The sequence below is a fragment of the Spea bombifrons genome, chromosome 11, assembly GCF_027358695.1.
Source record: "Spea bombifrons isolate aSpeBom1 chromosome 11, aSpeBom1.2.pri, whole genome shotgun sequence".
NCBI lineage: Eukaryota > Metazoa > Chordata > Amphibia > Anura > Pelobatidae > Spea > Spea bombifrons.
The window spans coordinates 27,717,753-27,739,064 of record NC_071097.1 but is presented as its reverse complement, the minus strand read 5'-3'; the positions used below and the strand labels follow the sequence as shown (position 1 = coordinate 27,739,064).

Below are 21,312 nucleotides of genomic sequence, written 5' to 3'. Positions count from 1 at the left end.
TAACTAATAGCGAAGTGAGAGCCGCTCTTATAATCCCCGTTGAAAGAGCTGCAAGAGTAACATGAAGACGCTGAAGCCGGATTCTTTCATAAAATAAAGTATTACGAGGGGTGTAACTAGAAACTTGTTCCAGGGACCCTCAACCTCACCAAGCAGCATGCCCCACAGTGCCGCCTTTGCCTTAAACAGCTTGTGGGAGCCACCTTTGCCCCAAGCAGCTTATCACTGCCATCCTAACCCCAAACAATCTTTCTGAGCTATCTTTGACCTTAACTTGTCTTTGCCCCAAGCAGCTGGTCTGCGCCATCTTTGCCCCATGCCCACGCAGGCAGCTACTCTCCAGCAGTCATGCGAACCATAATGGTCAAAAGAACACAAATATGAAGCGCATCGATTGGTATTTATTAATAAAAGCATTCTTACACGATTGCTTGAGTTTCTTTACGTTAGAATGTGACTTCGTACGCTATCAGCCCTTCTAGTTATTCTGTTTAGATTATAACGTGTATAGTAGTGCATTCTGTTAAAGTGCATTGTGGGGATTACTAGTTGTTTTTTTTTTTCCAATCTTTGTATATTATTCCTCCCCTTCTACCGCGGGAACAATATCTATCTCTATGATTAAGACATTTTGATGCCTGGATACACCGTGTTTGATGTTGCTGTTTCTGATGTTGTTCTAGCGCCGTTTCTTTCAGCGATACTGATGGTTCTCCGCATTGTAACAGATATCCATTCTTGGAGTTACAATTTATAAACATATTATTTGTATACTTTATGCCCGTTTTAGTGCAGATAAATTCAGTAATCTTTCTTGCGAAGATGGTACTCGTTTTACATCGGCCACTGAAATCTTTTTTTTTTTTTTTTTTTTGATCCCTTTGTCTTCTTTCCCCTAAAAGGTCTTGCCTTTCCAGCTTTTCTACTTCATCTAAACTCCCAAATGGGTAGTGTTATTCCTTACATTTTTTGGTTTAGCTCTCTTGCTTGTATATGAAAATCCTCGGGGTTTTTTTAGTACCAGTTCCTTTTTATCCTCATTAATTGGCCGTTGGGTAGATTTCTAAGCCATGCTGGATAACAGTTTGAACAAATAACATTATCCTCTATCAAGAGTTCTAGATCTAAAAATACAATGGGTTTCTTTTGAATGTTAGAGGTAAAATTTTAGGTTATATTCATTTATGACGTCGCATATCCTTAGTGCCCTGCTATATGATCAACGCATCATTCTTAGCCAGTATATGGGTGCACATGATGGGAGTTGTAGTACACAGCAGCTGGAATCACAACGGACGGCACTTCATCTGCTAGAATCCACCACTGCTTCAACCCATTGTCTGGCTGGGCTTGATGGGAGTTGCAGCCCCCCAGCAGCCAGATCCTAACATGTTGCCGGAACAGGGATGTGTACAATTATATAGATTTCAAACTGTTTGTTTAGCTTTTTGCTCTTTGTTTCTGTGAGTGAAGGGGAACCGATATTAATGCGTATTCTTTTCCAGCTCCTGGAACAGGATAAAGATGGCATTATTATAACCAAAGGAGAAAAACTGCGTTAACATCGGGCCGTACGAGGACGGATCGCTACACCTGACCGCAATGCAACGTGACGATGCTGTGTTACTCAGAGGTACGGACACAGATGTAACTTGGGGTATGTGAAAGATGTACATTGAGGGCTTTGCTGTTGGGGATGTCCGTCTGCTACGTGGTTGACACAGAATACCGTTTCCACTCCTCCCTTATTGTTTTCTCCTTAATAAATAGATAACATCCTTTTATACACCAAGGTGAATCTTGCCGGTGTTTCTCTGGACCTGCAGCAAATCCCGGGGATCTAGAGATGTGATTTATGCACAAGATGGAACACGAGGTAACTCAGCTTTAAGGTCTGTAACTCAATCTTTACCCAAGTTCCTTTTACATTCGCCATTAAGAAGGGACTTGTTTTAGAGAGTTGGAAAACACTTACATATGGCACCTCTGCTTCAAAGCCCCAGAAGAAAAACATTAACCACACAGAGCTCTGCAAACAAGTCTTGCAATCTATGTAAAGCTTTTTAATACAAAAACTTCTTCAGATCAAACCGAACGCATACAAGCGAGCAGATCTGCTTCATTTACAAAAGGAAAGCGCAGTTTCAGATTTGAATGAAATAAATGTAGTTCTCTCTAATATTTAGTAATAACTTAACCAAAGTAACGTATCTTCCAGCCTCATCGAAAAACAAAAGGAGAAGCGATGCAAATAACGCGATGAGAAAAGCGCATGGTCCCATCCGGAACTTCCGTCATTCATCATTATTAACACTCGGCTCTCTATAGAAAGTCGAAAGCTTGTTTGTAAGTGCTGCATTCACACACGACAGTTTATACAAGCTGCCAAGTATAAAAGAAAATATAGTAAGTAAACTTTTTGAAGGATAATTCGCTATGAATGTCATGAAAGCGCAGTCTTCCCGTCTCTCCATTACTTAGGTAGACGTCTCAATTCATTCATTAGCCAGATAGCCATACTAAGGAGGGCCAGCGACCCAGACTGATGTGTAGCTGCTAAAGGAGTGGGAACATACAGCAGTAATGTACTTATTCCCAATGTAACCTAGAAGAAAAATATGATTTATGCAAGTCAGTTCTCAAATACAATGCTGAATTTTACTACTAAAAACCTATTTAAGATATTTTTTTTTTGCAACTGTTACAATTTAGTTATTTCTAAATCATGCGCATAAAGCTAAAATAGGAATTATTCGCTTATTTCCTCTGTGGAAAAACATTTTGTCTTCAACTAGAACAAATGCCATTTGGAAAAAAAAATGGCGATTTACCAGTTATAACTAATAATGACTTTATTAATGTATATTATTGATTTATAATATAAAAAGACATTATCTGTATTTGGATAGACTGTCGCGCTGTCTTTGTACTACAGCGGAAGGCCTGAACATTGTGTCCGCTAATCGTGAGGATATGATAGCAAATTGCAACTACAGGCAGTTCAACTGCAATTTCAGACGTTATATAGTTTTGCCGTTTGTTGTGGCAGTTTCTACACCCTTCGTACGTCTCAATAAGCGATAGGGGTTCGTTCTCCTGTATTTTGTATTTTGGCTATTTCTGGTGTAGTATGGAAAATGCATTAATTATTTATTCTTTTAAAGTACATCTACTTTTTTCTTTTGAGGGAGAGAGAGATAAATACCTGCATGTAAGCCACAGCGATTAGGGAATTTAATGCCAGTTTTGCTCTACGTGGAAGAGGAACTTTCCTAGAGACATAGTACAGTCCGGTAATGGCAGCTACAGAGCTGATCCCCTGAAAAACAGAGAGGCTGTCAATAGTTAGGATAATTCAAGCTTCTTTCACTTTGCAGCAGCAGGTGATGCTAGCAGAATGCTTGGTTTTATAGGGAGAGTTATTAGCAGTAGAAAGAGGGAAGTTTCATGCCGTTGTACAGATCACCGATGAGACCGTGAGGATAGAGATATGTTGTTGAAGTTCAGAAAAGGCCTACTAAAATGGTTCATGGATTACAGGATAAAATTTACCAGGACAGGTTAAAGTATCTTAACATATATACCCTGGAAGAAAGTCGTGACGGGGGGGGATATGATAGAAACATTTAAATACAAAAACAGAATCAACGCGATAAAGGAAGAAAGTTTATTTAAAAGGAGAAATACTACCACAACAAGAGGAAATAGTCTTAAGCTAGAAGGGCAAAGGTTTAGAAGTAATATCAGAAGATATTAATGTACTAAAAGGGTAGTGGATGCATGGAATAGCCTTCCAGCAGAAGTAGATGTTAGTACAGTGAAGGCATTTAAGCAAGCATGGGATAGGCATAAGGTTTTTGATATTGTTCTAACGCATCGTGCATACAGTTCCCTTTTATCCTCATTAATTGGCCGTTGGGTAGATATCGGATAAGGCCATATACTAAGGAAAATATTCAGAGGCTGGGCAGACTGGACGGGCCAAATGGTTCTTATCTGCCGTTGCTTTCCATGTTTCTAATATTCCAGTATTTTTAGCATATTACGTTTCTAATAGGGAATGTACCCATAAGGCAAACGTTACATGCAAAGCTCTGTTATTAAAGTAAAATCATTTTAGGCCCTGTGTAGTGTGACGGCTGTTTGTACGTGGCATTGATGGTTCTCTAACCCTTAAAAGTAACTCTGATACATTGATAAACATAACAGAACTTATGAGGTTTTCATCCATTACCACACCTGCTACCATAAATCTGAACACTAAACTGTCAATATGATTGTCTAATATAAACTAACAAAGTGTTTGTGTCTTCAGTGACACTAATTTTGTCTGCATTAGGGGACTAGTCAGTGAGTAAAAAGTTAAGATTTACATCCAAGCATGAGATTAACATTTCTGTTATTACAGTTAGTGCAAGTATTACAGAGTAAACAGAACTGAAGATTTCTTACCAGGATCCTGTGATCAAACTGTACAGTTGTGGGATTCTCAAAGAAATTCTTTAACGTGGGTGAAAATGCAAGTAGGTCGTCTGGAATCCAGCGATCAGCCATCTTTGGAAAAGAGTTATACACAAGTCCAGCATCTAATCCTGCGACAAATGCACCTGTTGGGGGTGATTAAAGATAAGAACTATTAGTCATCTTTTCTACTTATATTCCCAGTAAAGAGATGAATATATAAAAGTCAATATATATATATATATATATATATATATATATATATATATATATATATATATATATATATATATATATATATATATATATATATATATATTCATGATTGAAATGAAATAGCTTAAAAAGAATTGTGCAAAAAAAGTTCCTTAAATCTTGTCTTCCAGGATTTATATTTTGTTATATCGATTTACGACTGATATACCTGAAAGGGCCGTGAGGAAGACTAGACCTGCCGTCCAGTGTGTGAATTTTCTCAGCTTCATTAACTGGTGAGTTTCATGTAACTTAAAAAGAACAGTAAAGACTCAGTAAGCAAATGTATTAGCAGACACAGGGAATGACTTGGCTTTTTGTACAAATCTATTTCACAAAAAAACAGCTTAAAAAAAGCGATGAAATAAGGCTAAAAAACGTTTTACCTTGTTCCTCGGAAGAAGGAGTGATAAGCCAGTCCAGAGACTCGCACAATACAGCACAAGAGCCGAGCCCAAATGGGCAGCCAGACGGTACTGACTGACACGTGGAACATCATACGACTCTGGTTTCTCTTCTAATCCACTCTTCACCATATACCAGCCCAGGAGACCCTATGAGACATAAATGAATGCTATCAATGGGTGATTGTGTGATATTTGCTTCTATAAGTTAAATATAGGTAAACCAGGTTTGTGCTCTGGTAAATGAGAAATAAGTCCTTTATACTTTTTTCTATAAAACAAGTCAATACCACATCCATTTTCTGTTATCAGGGTTACTTTGTCGTCATCTCTTAATCTAAGGTCCCAGTCACTTCCTAATGCAGACTGCGGATCACCAAAAAGTAACGAGCACCATCATGTGTATGCTTTTAGTAAGTCTATGTCCAGCTGAATGATGAAAAGCCCTTTAGGTCTTAGGATACACAGCTGAGATGGATGGAACAAGTCCATTAAATGCACAAAGGCAAGTAAACCACAGAGTGTGTAACATACGTGTGCTGTTGAATGGTATTCTAGAATTGCAACAAACAATATTTTAGATCACCGACATTGGGCTTTAGTGTTTAAGACTCATCAAGATGCATTTACAGTTACCTGAAAACAAACAAAGCCACAGAGGCCAAGAACACGACCCTTCATTCCCCTGTTGAACCAACCCTTTCTCCAGAAGTAGATGGCTGGAAGAATGTAAGCCAAACCAACCGCACGCCCCCACATACGGTGAGAATACTCCATGAACCAGATAAATTTGAATTCACTCAGTGTCATGTCATGGTTCAAACTACGGGAAACAAAAACAGAGCTTAATTCTGGATACGGTCACCTCTTTTCTGTTCATGTGTGAGGACAGCCACAGAAACGTCAATATAAAAGGAGGAGAACGCACGATAGGCAGCTTAATAAAAGGCTTAAATGTAGGCTTTTCTAAAGCTCCAACTGAAATCAATGAGAACTTTTTTCTCTCCATGTACACAAGTGCATATGGTTGTTGGAATGTCCCTTTAATAACTGCATACAGACTCTTGCTCATGTGCACCCAAATGCAGCCACCTTCTCTGTAGTGAAAGCAGATTATAGGCTTTTTTTGTTGTCAAAAAATATATTTAATGATAACCCATCTCGAGAAACAACTCATGGTAAAAAGTGATCTTGCAATTGTGTAGTCGCTGTTAAAATTCCAATTAATAAAACATACAAATATAAACATGGCTGCAGTTTAATCTGCCATGATCTTACTCCGGCAGCAATTCTAATGCATGTGCCCTCAAACTGAATGTTTTTCTTAGAATGTACACACTATATCTGTAAAATCATGCTTTACATATGAAAGCATCTGGAACTAAATAAGCACAGCTCTTACTATGAATACATTTGAGATAAATTAAATTTGGTTATTGGTTAAATAAAAATTCTATAGCCTGCTGGATTTCGAGAACTTACATTTTAAACTCTGGAAACTGCTGGTATTTTTGGAATTCAGCTTCCCATTCTTCTTGTGTCGACGGCGGCTTCATTTCTTTTATTAAATGCCAATCAACCATCGAGAGTCCAGACTCCGTTAACCTATGATGTATGAAATATAAGTCATGTTAAGTACAAGATATGGTACAGATGCTGACAAAGGAAAATAGAGATATTTGTGTGTTTTTTGGATTAGTGCTCATCTTAGCTTCATCATCAGGGCTGCATAAATAAGGCAACTAGAACATCGGAAGAACAGATTCCCTTAGCATTTCCTTAAAGAATCAGCTAAGTGTGGTGTTTGAAAGTCACCCACCGTATAATATAACAACGGCAGCCTCCAATCCTGCATATAAAGTTTATTGTAACTGTTGGAGAATGACAGTTTTCCGTCAATATTCCATTTTATTCATATAGTGCAGTGCCATACAATAGGGCCTGCAAGCTAGAGGAACTGAACTAGATTGCGGTATCCTGCACTGTGGTTTATGCTCAAGGACAAAAAATGCTTTCCCGTTAATCTTCCCCTTGAATCAAACAGATCAGAATAAGCATTTGAGGAACACAATCAATCTTACCTGGTTACACCTCCAAGTATCACAGCCCCAGCTACCATTCCACTGCAAACCAGGAGCCAACGACCCATCATACGGTCTGCAGCAGAGTGCGGTACAGCGCTTACTGCAGCTCGGGATGGGGCGGCCACGTCTGTAACAATGCTGCTTTTCCATTTCTTTTGGATATACTGTCTCCACTGTGCACAGTTCTTCTGCTGTAAATCAGAACATTAAATAACATTTATGTCACTGACTGCATAGTTTCCAAGGACAGTTAGGGACACACACATACAAGTTACCATAGTTTCATAAAATGACTCATATAGTGAAGCGCCATAGACAGCGAGTTCTTACATGAAGGAAAGTAGTATAGTATAGTAGATTGAAAAAAGACAAGTCCATCGAGTTCAACCTTTCACACATACCCACTTCTAAAGTACATCCAAAAGTACAGGAAGGACATTTATTTTAAAGAAGTAAAAATGTTGGAACAAGAGATCAAAACCTAGAACATGAGAGTCAGAGATTGAGATGTAGCGTAAGGAAGTTTTACTTTAATGGGAGGGTGTTAGATAAATGGAAGAGCCCCCCTTCAGGAGTAAGGGGATTCAATCGTAGGCATTAAGCTATCATCAATCTAAGTCAAGATCAAGGACTGATTAAGATCTGAGCCCAATATTAGGTTATATCAGACTAGATGGGCTGAATGGTTCTTGTCTGCAGTGAAGTTCTACGCTTCCATGATGAGCAAGAAACACAAACATTACCAACGTTCAGATATAAAGAAAAACAAATGGAAGGAGACCAGACTCGCTGCAAACACCGATTACCTGCCCTCTTTCATAATGGATTAGACGCAAGGCCTGGAGTCTGCTCTGGGCCAGGCTGGACCGCAGCGTTGCAAGAAGCAGCATCGTATTCGTGTAATTCCAACGCTAATTCCAGAGCGATAACAGAAACAATGTCACCAACTTCATCAGCTGTGACCTGGAAACATGCAAACACAGAACAAATGACTAACTGCAGGCTGGCTGAGGGTAATGGGCATAGTTACCCCGCGGCCCTTGAAAGGAGCAGTAAACGAAACCAGTTGGTAGGGAACATGCCCTTCTTGTTATGTTTTCGGGCAGATACAGGGCTTAACCCACTCACTCCAAACTAACGCGAATACATTAAACATCCGTTACAACAAACTGCAGCTTATTTACGTGTAAGACGTGAGCACGTTATCACAAACGCCACATTTCGTTACTAGATACTGCAACTCCCCATATGAAGAACCTACCGGCGAACGTAATGTCATTACAGGGCGCAGCCATAATGCAATTACGTCATCACGTCGATGGACGCACGGGCATACCCCCATTACGTAATTGCGTCGTACGCTTTAGCTGGTATTGTCATTTCGTAATTCCTGCTTTTACTAATGGAACAAAGTAGACATTAAACGAAGAATTAATATTAGTTCTGAGCTAATTTGAGAGCCGTCCTCTCTATCTGACAATTTAGCGCGCGATGGCGCCGCGAGCCTGAATATAAAAACACGCCTTAACATCGTCCAATCAGAAATGTCATTATTACATCCAATTAACTTATCCTACCAGAAAAGACCTCCAATTGAAATCAGAGATGTGCATTCAATGCCCAATGAGTGATTAAGTAACTACATGACTGGGCCAATCAGATACAGGATGATGGAATGGGTGTTCTCTCGGGAGTTGGCCCGACGGATGTATTCAACCAATGATGGCTGAGTGGGCGGTGCTTGGCGCAATCAGGGAGGTAGTTGGGGAATGGTGATTGTGGGAGGTAAACACGTAACGTGGGTTTGCTGTTGGCAAGGTCGCGGGTGAACCCCGTTATATGCCGTTTGCATTAGAATGTTCCCTTCTGCTTCCCGTACGTTTATTTTCTTGCAGATAGAAATGGCTCACATGGGCCATATTATCTGCCAATAGCAGTGAGCCATATGCTAGCAGACGGCCCCGCGAGTAGCTGCAGGGAAACTTTTCACGAGCCCCCAGGAGTCAAAGGGTTACACAGCAGACATTCATTAAGATGCCATTATGACACATCATACTCTTAAGGACGTATAATTACGTTTAGTTGTGTTAATTGAGTAAATAAAGTGTTTTTCCTACTTCACAGTGTAGGACAGTAATGCATTTATTTGGAATGTGTCACTGAATCTCATAACACTGATTTATTTGGGTGTTTTCTCTTTGACAGCAACTATTAAAAATCTAAATATGTTCATTTGGGATTCTGTCATTCATTCCTGTGTCTTCTGCGAATAAAACTCAAGTTAGTGGATACGTCCTTTAGCTTTTAGTAATGTATACATAAATATTCATATTATTCAAAGTGTTAAACCTGGAATTTCATTAAAATAGCTCCTGCGATGCGGGGATCTCATCAGCCTCAGGTGAATGGCTGTTAGTATGTTAGGTATGGAAGCTTCATACACGTATGTTTAGAAAATCCTGCATTTCCTACATTGTGATAAAGTGTAGAATGTTCCTTAATTTCCCGTCCTTGATGTAAATCTGTGCGTTTTCTGGTATTATTCCTCTTTATTGTAATGTATGAATTCTTCTACTTTCTCTGGATAGATGGCGGATCAAGGATTTCTAATGGAAGTCTGTGTGGATTCAGTTGAGTCTGCGGTGAATGCCGAAAGGGGAGGTAAGCGAGTCTAAAAAAAAATTATTACAGTGCGGCTCCAGCCAATATATGCAGATTAATGTATAGCCTATTTTACGGATTTTAGCCCGTTTTGTAAACACATTGGGGGATTCTGTAAAATGCCCCATATGTATTTGCCCTCCCCCTCAACTATTTTCCGTGCAGACATGATATACTTACCACGGTCAGCTCTGGCACAGGCTCTGCGAATGCTGTTCAGGCCCTGGTGCTCATGCGTGGAAAGTGCTCCCATTGATTTTATTGAGAGTGTTTTCCTGCCGCTGAATCATCAGGCCATGGCGGAGGAGGGCAGCTGCAGCTTCTACCTCAACTAAGTCCTTTTTATTTGTTTGACCTTGAAGACAGCATTTTAAAGAATTCATAGAGTACATTAATATGCATTCTTCTTTAGTGTGCCTGTCAGGGATAGTAAAAAGTCCCTTTCAATGCATTCTTGCCTTCCTTTGTAAACTCTGTAGGCGCTGGTCGCATCGAGCTCTGTGCCAGTCTAATAGAAGGAGGCATCACACCTACCATTGGTGAGTATGAGTATTTAAGGGCTGTTACTCTCTTGTGTTTATCGCAGGTCACTTAGTAATATACCCCCCAGGTCTGCTGCAGGTGGTAAAGCAGTATATCCAGATTCCAGTATTTGTGATGATTCGACCACGAGGTGGTGACTTCCTTTACTCCGACCGCGAGGTGGAAGTAATGAAAGCTGACATCCGCCTCGCCAAACTACACGGTGCTGATGGGCTGGTGTTCGGAGCTTTGACGGAAGACGGTCGAATTGATACAGAATTGTGCATGGATTTACTTGGTACATGGTGTTTATATGTGTTGATTTCTCTGATATATGACACAACAGCCCCATTTTCAGGCTAAAGCGTTGTACAGTGCTATAATAAATCCCTTTCGCCATCACAAACTATGCATCAGTATTGGGATATGAGAGTGTACACAAGTTTGGGCCCCAGGACCCCTCAACAGTTTGACCCCAAACAGCTCTAATGGCTGTTATATAGCTTATCCTTTTATTTTATATATTTTCCAGCGCTGTCTCGTCCCCTTCCCGTCACATTTCATCGAGGTGAGTACCATAGAAAACAAACCCAGTGGTGAAAGGTATGTGACGACAGCTGACATGTATCATCGCCTTGCAGCGTTTGACATGGTTTATGATCCTATGCTTGCCATGGAAACCCTCATCTCTCTGGGATTTGAGCGGGTGCTGACCAGCGGCTGTGACAGTACGGCGTTGGAAGGTCTGCCTCTGATTAAGAGACTGGTGGAACAGGTAACGTTGGGAAGTATTAATGAAACAGTATCCTGCGTTATAATGATTAAACAGGAAGGAGACCAATACTTGAGGATGTTCTCAATGACAAAAAAGTTGGATTAGAAGGTGCGAGTATTTAAAATCCATTCAGACAAACCTGCCTTGCCAGCATGCTCCCGAATCTCCTCTTGCATGCTGTCTTGCATGTTCTTAGTACTTTTTCTTAGTAACCGATGTGTGTTCAGAAACAGGAGAGAACTGAGCATCTTAACTCCTTGACGGCATGTTATGAAGCATCAGCGTCAGTGAGCTTCTCCTGCCTGAGAGAGCTGACCCCGTGGAACGCATAGTTACGTCAAAGAGATGATCTTATTTAATAGCAAGTCAATAATCCAATCGCAGCTTCTGTACAGAATGTAAGTACATACAACAAACCTAAATGTACGGAGCAAGAATATTTAAAAAAAAAACCCCAGTGATGTTGTAACCATAGCAACGAGACCAAGCTACATCATACAAGATCCAACTAGGATTAAGAACATACTATCCCAATTTATAACCCAGCTCGCCGTCACCTTTAAGATATCTCCCCACATGTAATATACATTATACAGGGCTAGCTCCGTCATTCTTGCAGGAGAAGTTCATTGTGATTGAATCTAAATAATGCATACAGAAGAATAACCCTGAAATGCTCAGCTTTTGTGCATAGTCACAGGTTAGTGATTATACTCCTTGGTGATTCATGAATAAACTACTTTCAGAAGATGTTAACAAAACTAATGATCACGTCATTCTATTCTCACACACTTCCTTTTTTGTAGGTATGGACGTATGTATATGTCATTTATTAAGCTCCAGTTGATGTACGGAGAGTTCTGCGTGCCTTTACCGCTCACCTATATCATGTAATAACGTTTGTCTCTCTGTTCTAGGCCAAAGGAAGAATTATAGTTCTGCCAGGTAATTCTATGCTTTTTTTATCTTGTTTTTTGTGTCTATACTACTATAACTAAATCTGGTTATTGAAACTGGCCGTGTCTGCCAATCCTTATTGGGTTGATTTTTTTGTATTGGTAATAGAGGATTTGAGTGCTTTAGAATGCTCTAGGTTTGGTGGCAAAACCTTCCTGGGTTATGGCCGGATCCCAATGGCCGTATCTCTAATAGAGCGTCACCTCATAGGGGTGGGAAGCGGTGCTGTTGCACACAAGTTGTTTGGCATTTCCAGAACTTGTTTTCTGTTATTGACCCTGTGTATTTAATCTTGCCCTGTTTGGCATTTCCAGAACTCATTTTCTGTTATTGACCCTGTGTCTTTAATCTTGCCCTGTTTTCATTACCAGAACTCGTTTTCCGTCATTGACCCGTGTATTTAATCTTGCCCTGTAGGGGGTGGCATCACTGAGCGGAATTTGCAGAGGATACTTGAGGGAGCCGGGGTTCAGGAATTCCACTGTTCTGCACGTTCCACCAAGGACTCCACAATGAAGTACAGGTACAGCACCGTCACAGAGTAGACATATTTACCCAAGTAATATATTCACGGTTGTGAACCATATCAAAGAAAATTTGTTCCTTCAAAGTTTCTTTAAAAATAAAGAGTATTAAACAAGTTGGAATCCTTTTTAAATATTTGGATACATCTATGCATTCATTGGATATGATATTCACGTCTCGTTATCCTTCTGACCTGCCCGTGCTCTTTGACTCATTAAACATCCTTCTGCACACATTAGAGAGGACATGAGCTGCAACCTTGTGCTGGAAACTGCTGATCAAGTCAGGAGAACCAGGTTCTAACAAACTAATATTTATGCTGCAGTAAGGATAAGCAGCAGAGGAGGATTCTTATTCACTAAAACTCACTTTAAGTACATTCTTATAAAAAAAGGAAAAGTTGTTTGCAAAGTGTGACTTTTCAAGTTGCTGGGGGTATTGTAAAAGTCTGAATCAGTATAATAAAATATGTATTTCATCATGGTCTGTCTTTTGAGGGACATCAAACATACGGATTATCAGGATCTGGCCTTTTTGTATGTGAATACATACTTCTCATTGTGCGTTCTGTAATGGTTACGTATATATGTCCGCTTGCAGGAACAATTCTGTATCCATGGGAGCATCCCTTTCTACCTCTGAGTATTCTATCAAGGTTACAGATGTGGCAAAGGTGAGAACCTTGAACGCTATGGCAAAAAACCTCTTGTGAGCTGCTAGGACCATCTGAAGAGCTGAGAGCGGGGCTTGTGGAGGTTGTATCAACACAATTGAAATTAATCTCTTGAAATTAATAATCAATGCAGTGGATGCTGAATGGAACAAATTACTCTGCATGGCCGAATTTGGGATTCCCCCCCACACACACACACCGGTCCAGAAAGGAAAGTACAGATGCATATAATAAACTACGTTGGGGACGTGGAGAAGCCCCAAACACCGCATTATGCTTTAGACTGCAAACATTTTTTACAGACTTATAGTATATTCCAGAATCAGGGAGCGTAAAACCGTTGAAAATCATCCATTTCAAAATGAAATTGCATGGACATTCTGTTTTTTTCTATTTTATAAGAATATTGCGTGCAGTGGAAATTGCATGATTTAAATCACGTTTCAATAAAATTGCCAAAATTGCAGATTTGATTTTGAAGAGCTTTGTGAGCTGTGGCTGAATAATGAACTATGATGGAAATATCTTTAAAGGTGCTGTTCCACTTACAGACAAAATATAAACTCTTTAGCATGTTAAACAAATGAACCTTAACTGATCCACCATTTGATTAATTCCTTTGCAGGCTTTTTTTTATTACTACTGGAACATAAATCTGCTTTTATGTCACATTTTATGTCTAGTAGCATTAAGTATACGTTTTTCAAAGAAATTGGGCTGTTTCTTCAAACAGTCTATGGAGACACGGACTTCATTAGTATTGCAACAGAGGATCAGCTAAGTTTGAAGTTTGAGTGGGCAAAATCACCTAAAAAAATTGGTTTAGATAAAAACCAAGTTAGCGTATACAGCACCGTAAAAATGTTCTTTTCCATAGGTCTTCCTCTTTAAGCATTTGCTGAAAAGTTCAATTTATTAACGCATTAAATATATTTTTTCCAGAAATATTGTGCCATTTTCTTACTTTTTGCATAATATAATAATTTCAGGCAGCTTCATATTAGTCGCCATCATCCTTACAAACAATCACTTTCTCCTCTCCTTATCTTTAAATCACTTCAAAGCAGATCGAGCAAATATTTAACAAAGTATTTCCATGTTTAGTCTTAGATATTCAGTGAACTCCATTGTAAATCAGAAAGGCAAGACCTATTACATCATAAAGTGTTCAATGATCTCTCGTGTAGAAACATGACATGGTTTCGCTGTTATACCCACTGATAAATTTAAAGGGGGAGTCCCATTGAAGAAGAAAAAAATCACATTGAGCCTAAAATGTTTTATAAAAGTTTTTTATAGGTCGGCGTTGAAAAAAACCTGGTTCCAATAAACTTCCTTTATCTTCAGGCCTGGAGGCTGCCATGGTTGTCAGTCGTGTGATATTTGTGGTCACTTTCTCCGCACAATCACTACATCGACCTGATTTTTTTTTTTTGGAAAAGTCCATGGTGATTAAGACAGAGCCATTCTATTGGTTACTGCAGTCATGATATGATAAGCAGTCAGAGTGTTTTGTCTAGTAAATTGAGCTAAGTTAACAAAGCTTGATATGAATATAAATGACTAATATGCAGCCGCCAGAAAACACAATATACAAAAACTAGAACTGTCCTAAAAAATAAAACGGTACAATATTTTTTAAAACATGTTTTTCATCTGATTCTAATAATAAAAAAAAGGTGGGGGTTATCTTTTAACGTTATATTTGCAATTGCCCTACACATACATAAGGGTTACTATGTAATTATTTCAAAGTTTAAAAAGTTAAATAGCAAAACAATGGAAAAGTGCTATTTTTGGGGGAAAAATGGAACGTCATTGAATCTTTATTAACGAAAATATTATTTATTTATTTTATATCATCTGTGTGCTGGTTTTAATAAACGGAACCTTGCAGGTTGAAAGGATGCAAAGTGGGAGATATGCAGTGTCATCCTTCGTCAAATTACAACACAAGTGAGAGCTCATGAGTTGGCTAAACCGGGCAGATGAAAGTAACCTCTCCTCTCCTGCACTATGAACAAGGGCCAGGGGGTTCAATGTGCAGAGATAATCTAACAGTCCGTTAATAATTAGGAGCGGCTGTGCCTTAAAGCTTAAATACTGCAAAACATTGCCTACGGACAGCCCATTCCACGGAAGGGAGGTGAACGGAACACTGTGTTGTATGCATTCCTGGAAATGTATAGGCATCTTGGAACACAATCCGGCAGAGACTCTATCTATCTATCTATCTATATGTCTGTCTGTCTTTCTATCTCTACCTATCCATCCATGCATCATCGCTCTCTCTCTCTCAATATTTGGTGTTCTTCCTACTAAATCGCACTTTGCTGCAAAAAATAATGTAATTTACCACATTAGGTAGTACGGTATAGTCCCTGTCCCTTCAATTCCCACCGTACCGCTCACCCCTTTTACCCCTCTTAATTTACCTGTAGCCAATGAAAGGCCTTCAGGTCTTGAGAGTATAACGGAACCAATAAGGATTGTCGACTGAGACAATTTACTTTGGCTGTAACATTTGACCCAATTCATCGATTGTAAAGATGGTTTTAGATTACTTGAGTGCAATGAGTAAGTATTTTTATTGCTAGAAATAAATCATTGACATGAGCGTTTTGTTTTGTGCGCACACAGCTTTAAATCAGGCTCTGTAGCGAACGTAGCACGGAAAGATTTGTGGAGAGATATTTTCATAAACTAAGACACTTTAGAACTTCATTTGCTTTGATTCTTCTTCAAATACCAAAGCCAGACATAACAAAATATTAAAGATCTATCTATCTATCTATCTATCTATCTATCTATCTATCTATCTATAGGTCAGGGGGATTGAAGCCAGACCTATATATTCCATATTTCCACCATTTTATGATGGTTTTACTGTTCATAGCCATGCATAGAATAAAAACAATATATAGATCTCTAAATGAGACTATAATTATTATTTTAAAACACCCACAATAACAGGTACATTAAAATGTGGTTCCATCTTACTTATCATAATAATTAGTTGATATATTAACTTTCTAGGCAGAGTTAAAGAATACGATATATAGAAACAGCTGCCAATCAAATATAAGACAATAAAAGTCCACAAAATGGACCAAAAGGATTGTTTTCCAAGAAGAATAAGTCCTCACTTAAAAGGTACATGCTATGTCTCCTAATGAAGCGTTAGTATAAGGTCACCACATGTATTCTCTGTAGACCTTCTAAAGGTACAATGCGGCTGGTTCTCTTCGTTTGGAGAGCTACTCATTATTTAAAGCAGTTTGGTGTGAATCCAGTTATAACCAACTCTCACCAACTAAGATATGTGTGGAAATGTCTCAAATTTGAACATAATTGAATTAACTTTGACTTATTCCTTGTGTTCTTTTTTTTACACTTATGGAACTTAGTATCTACCAGAACCCCACATCTCCTAAAACCTACACAAATCCCATCTAATTCGATGTTCAGCCTTGAGTTACACAAATCCCATCTAATTCGATGTTCAGCCTTGACTCCGGGACCAGCGTTTTCTGCTGCTGGTTTGTAGGACTATTTACGGCAGAATCATAGAGATAGATATACTGTTTACCTGTTAATCATTATTGCATTTTCTTTCTAGCATTGTCATTATTACATATGCATGAATCACTGTCTACGCCTCGTAACTATGATGTGATACTGGACTCGCTATACAGAACCCCATGGTCTTCTCGAAAGGCCAAAGGGCTTAATGCCGATTGTAAACAAATTCCCATCGCAACATCAACTTCCACGTTACTCTCTGAGCTCCGTGCCTTTCCAGGACAAATAACGGGGTTATGGAAATAGTAACTATGGTTAAAATGTAACTGAACTGTTGGGATTATCCTGAACTGAGATGCACCTGAGGAGTCGCATAGAGAAGAGTATGGGTGGAGGGTGACTTTTAACCTGCTGAATCACTGAGAGATAGCGCTGCCGACGACATAAACCAGTGATAATATATAACACGGTTTATTCCCCGTGACCCACACCGTGGCACAGACGCGTTGGGACCGCACAGCCGGGGCTAAACATGTCTAGAGTTCTGGATGAGTACTGTGGTTCCGTTTTCTGGGTAAGTCGAGGGTTTTCCATCTATACCTTATGTGCCTTTGAGATGCCAGACCGTTAATCGGGGCGACGCGTTCGGGATTTTCACGATTTTCCTGATTTAAGTTGCTCTTGAGAATTTTAAATTGTACTGAAAACATGTAGGGGTGAAAAAAGCTTATTAAACGCATAGAAACTAAAGCCAACATTGATTAGAAATCTGTATTATACAAAACAAGAAGTAGAGAGAGATTACAAAACGGTAACCATGGTAAATACGTCATTTTAGAAAAGGTAATGAAACCTTATGTTTTTGATGGCAGGTAAGAGCCAATCGGCCCATCTAGTCTGCCCGTTTTTACTTAATCAGTCCTTAGCCTCGGCTTAGATTCCGTATAGCTTTATGCCCCATACATGTTTAAACTCTATTAACGGCTACCATTTCTGATAATAAACTTAAACGAAGCATGTTAAGATTCCAGTTTTTACCTTAAAACATAACATTGTTGCTTCCCTAAAGCATAAATACTCCGTGTTTATTGAAACTGCTAATAACTTGCAATGAAGAGCCTTTAGAGTCTAAGGCTATCGAGGTAACCATACAAAACCGAATATATTTTTCAATATAAAATTAAACTATTTGACTAAAAATTGTATTCATGGTAAAAAGAACTTATAATGTTGGAGATTTATCACTTTTGCGAAATGTTCTATTAAATTATTAATCCATAATATCTCAGTATTAGTTTATAATATCTCAAACCAAGTTAGAAATCCAACTAACTGTGCGCCAAGAAAGGATTCCATCCCGTTTGAAGCAGATTTTTTTTTATAATTTCTTCAGTTTTAGCTGATCCTCTCTACAGATTCAGGATCGCATTTAGTTTGTTTACTTGTGTAGCATAGATGTGGCTTTTGGACTGTTTGATCAAAATATCATGTTTTGTGAACATTTGTCAGTCATTTTTTGTTATATGAAACAATGATGTCATTACGGGCCCGCGTAAAACAATTATGCCCTAAATTCACAATTTCAGAGTTTCCAGTGTGCTTTTGAAATATAAATACGGTGTTATCAATTATAAAGTTAAAGATAAAAGCAAATTAAAAGTCAATTCAAATGACCGTGTGTAGTAGACCTTGTGAAATCCACCCGTTATGTTTATTTAGGGAATCATCCCCACCCCGTATTACCTTATTTCACCAGTGTGATGGAAATGAAAATGTCCGGCGGTTTTATTAACACGAGTGAGGTGATCTTATTACAGGCCATTACGAATAGGCACAAAACATAACGACCATTGCACACACACAGAACAATACAGTATGTTTAGTTTTTGTTTCTGAAGGACAATGTTATAAAATAGACATTTTGAGAATAAAGTGAGACACGTGGGTGTAAAATACAGTGCTTTATACAGTTAGCAACTTCGCCATTCACATATAAGAGCGTGTGTGGATTGTGACGGGCGACACTGCTGTATAAACAGATTAAACAGCTACTCAGGGACCTCATTGGTCTAAAGTGGGACTTGACTTACTTAAGTGTGACTCAAATTCCACTATAAGTTGTATAAGTGTAGTTCTAGGCTTAACCTAGGGTCCCAAAGCAGCTATCTCTTAGGCCTCTACTTTGTAGCAGACCAGCACAGACCTCTCCAAGAGTTCTTCTCCGCAGTCACACTATGTTATGACATCATCACTTGACCTAATATGCGTTACAACATGTGAGGAAATACTAGTGGAAAGGTCTGTGCTGCCAGCTGCAGAAACCTCACCCTCCATCATGTTGGACCCCATGTTGATGAAGGGGTCCATGGAACAAATGCTGTGCACCCCTTAGGTAATCGTGGGGCCTGGGGCCCCATTATTATTTTAGATGGCCCAGATCACCTGTGTTAAAGGTGGTATACCATACATTTTTGCTTAGTGCCCCCAAAAACCTAGAGCCTCACTTTGAAAAGGGATTACTACAATTCTTAAATGCTTACTAACAATGAGAGAGTCCTCAATAGTTCTGAATTAACTAATTTTCTGTACAATAATCTGTCCGACGTGGGGCTTTTCATTTGCTGCTGTCCGCCATGGTTTCTTCGGCTCACAGAAGATGAATTAGTGACGTCTAAGCAGCTTTATGGTGTCTAACTGTGTGTAACGCGTGTTGTGTCACAGAATTCCTCCCTTTTGGAAAGGCCTGATCCCGACCTGCCCGTGTGTTTTGAACAGACCGTCCTGGTCTGGATCCCTCTTATCTTCTTTTGGCTGTGTGCTCCTTGGCAACTTCTCCAGCTGTGCAAATCAAGGACGGCGAAATCTCCTATCACCAAACTTTACATCGCAAAGCAAGTAAGTTACGGATAAATATTCTGACAAATCTTTTGATTTAGATTACAAACCACCTTATTATTTTTTTATATTATTAATTGTAAATAATAATAATAATAATTTATCTGCGTAATCAATATTTTTGGATTCACATTTCGGAAATGGAACGGTAAGACGGCAATTACAGTAATCCTGAATTAGTGGAGGGAAATAATGCACATTTCATATGAAAACACAATTTATATTTGTAATGTTGTACTAAATCCAATTTTATTTAATCAAACGTAAAACTGGGACACATATAGTGTAACAAATATATATATAGATAGAAGTAAGAAGGAATATAGAAGTAAGAGCTCTGGGTAGCATGACAATTGTGTTCATTTGTAAATGTTCTCTTTGCAGTGCCTGACGCTGTTACTGTTCTTCACCTCAGTAGCTGGGATAGGGGTGACCGTGGCAGAACATGTCGATGACGCCTCAAAGTCTTCTCCTGACCAAACAATGCCTGTCGTTCTGTATGTTAATCCGCCACTGTTTGCAGTCACATGGGTAAGGCAGAAAACCAGCGTATGCAGTTCCTATTTAATGCGTTTGGGCTATACATACTGATACAAATGTTACTCCTAATGTACCATACCGCTGGCGTGTATCCCACTTAATACACCTTACAAATAAATGAACGCATTGAACCAATACAACAGTCTGTTCTTCTCTTTCTGTTTCAGCTCATGGTGTTATTAATTCACCACTGCCGACGTTATTGCGTCCGAAAAGATTCAGGAGCGGTGTTCACATTTTGGGTTCTTTCTGTTGTTTGTGGAATTTTTCCATTTCAGACTTTGATTCGGAAATTTTTGCAGGTGAGAATTAATATGTAGAAAATGTGGCTTCCGTCAGATACGTGATGGTTGTTGTATATCCAAAAAAAAGTTCATGTTTAGCACCAAAAATGTATATTGTCTCGCTAATTCCATAGAAGGTCATCTAAAGAAATGTGTGGTACCTTTTAGACATCAAACGTTTATATAGTTAAGCTTAAGTTAATGTGTCTGTTACTTTGGAACATATGGAGGCATCACAGATATTGGACTTGGCCAAAACAACCATAAAACAAACACACAATAATGCAATACAGCCGGACATTAAATATTTTATATGCTCTGGCTCCTTATATAATGTCAGAACATACTTTCTTAATGTACACACCTATAGTGTATCATGCACAACATTTCAAGTGACAAAAGAAGGACTCATAACGCCCATCATTTCAGGTGTCCAAAGTAGGACAGATTTATTGGGGCGTGGTAGGGCAGGAGCGTGGTTGGAGGCATGTAATGAATACGATTGTTGGGGGTAAAGCATGTTATAGCGGCGCTTAGCTTCAAAATGTCATGAAGTGCTCAGTGGGCTGGTCGGGGGGATTGCATTAAATACATGCCACCCCAGGGGTATTTAGTTGAAAAATAGTATTTTGTGGGCTTTGAATGCTCTCTGCCATTCAATTCATTACAAGCCTGATCAGACCCGTGTCCAAATGTGAAATGTTCTCATAATGAATTCTTTCTTATGTATTTTATTTTCTTGTTTGTTTTTTGT

The 21,312-nt window shown here is 39.0% G+C and overlaps 3 protein-coding genes across 7 annotated transcripts in view; 2 read left to right on the top strand and 1 right to left on the bottom strand.

The window, feature by feature from the left end:
* Positions 1 to 2,030: 2,030 nt before the first annotated feature.
* LOC128468753 (cytochrome c oxidase assembly protein COX15 homolog) lies at positions 2,031 to 8,556 on the bottom strand. 2 transcript variants are annotated; one of them, XM_053450543.1, is made up of 10 exons: positions 8,466 to 8,556; positions 8,011 to 8,167; positions 7,202 to 7,395; positions 6,603 to 6,725; positions 5,757 to 5,943; positions 5,103 to 5,270; positions 4,886 to 4,967; positions 4,453 to 4,607; positions 3,206 to 3,319; positions 2,031 to 2,605 (listed from the first exon to the last, which is right to left on the bottom strand). In XM_053450543.1, the coding sequence occupies exons 2-10, from the start codon at positions 8,092 to 8,094 to the stop codon at positions 2,474 to 2,476; spliced, it is 1,239 nt and encodes a 412-aa protein (XP_053306518.1). In that variant the 5' UTR covers positions 8,095 to 8,167; positions 8,466 to 8,556; the 3' UTR covers positions 2,031 to 2,473. The 2 variants fall into 2 exon arrangements, with proteins under 2 accessions (XP_053306518.1, XP_053306519.1); XM_053450544.1 differs by lacking the exon at positions 8,466 to 8,556 and adding an exon at positions 8,418 to 8,436.
* Positions 8,557 to 8,907: 351 nt separating this feature from the next.
* On the top strand, positions 8,908 to 13,408 carry CUTC (cutC copper transporter). Of its 4 annotated transcripts, XM_053450545.1 has the most exons (10): positions 8,908 to 8,962; positions 9,410 to 9,511; positions 9,793 to 9,865; positions 10,345 to 10,404; positions 10,476 to 10,685; positions 10,920 to 10,955; positions 11,029 to 11,162; positions 12,080 to 12,107; positions 12,537 to 12,642; positions 13,245 to 13,408. In XM_053450545.1, exons 3-10 carry the CDS (start codon positions 9,793 to 9,795, stop codon positions 13,354 to 13,356), a joined length of 759 nt encoding a protein of 252 aa, XP_053306520.1. In that variant the 5' UTR covers positions 8,908 to 8,962; positions 9,410 to 9,511; the 3' UTR covers positions 13,357 to 13,408. The 4 variants fall into 4 exon arrangements, with proteins under 4 accessions (XP_053306520.1, XP_053306522.1, XP_053306521.1 ...); XM_053450547.1 differs by lacking the exon at positions 8,908 to 8,962 and having other exon boundaries at positions 9,013 to 9,484; XM_053450546.1 differs by lacking the exon at positions 8,908 to 8,962 and having other exon boundaries at positions 9,013 to 9,511.
* A 3,921-nt stretch (positions 13,409 to 17,329) lies between these two features.
* Positions 17,330 to 21,312, top strand: part of ABCC2 (ATP binding cassette subfamily C member 2) — a 21,065-nt gene continuing 17,082 nt past the window's right edge. Inside the window, exons 1-4 of the mRNA XM_053450537.1 lie at positions 17,330 to 17,413; positions 19,561 to 19,734; positions 20,119 to 20,265; positions 20,442 to 20,576. Of these exons, the coding sequence (XP_053306512.1) occupies positions 17,372 to 17,413; positions 19,561 to 19,734; positions 20,119 to 20,265; positions 20,442 to 20,576 (498 nt within the window). The 5' untranslated portion in view covers positions 17,330 to 17,371. The remainder of the gene's footprint in view (positions 17,414 to 19,560; positions 19,735 to 20,118; positions 20,266 to 20,441; positions 20,577 to 21,312) is intronic.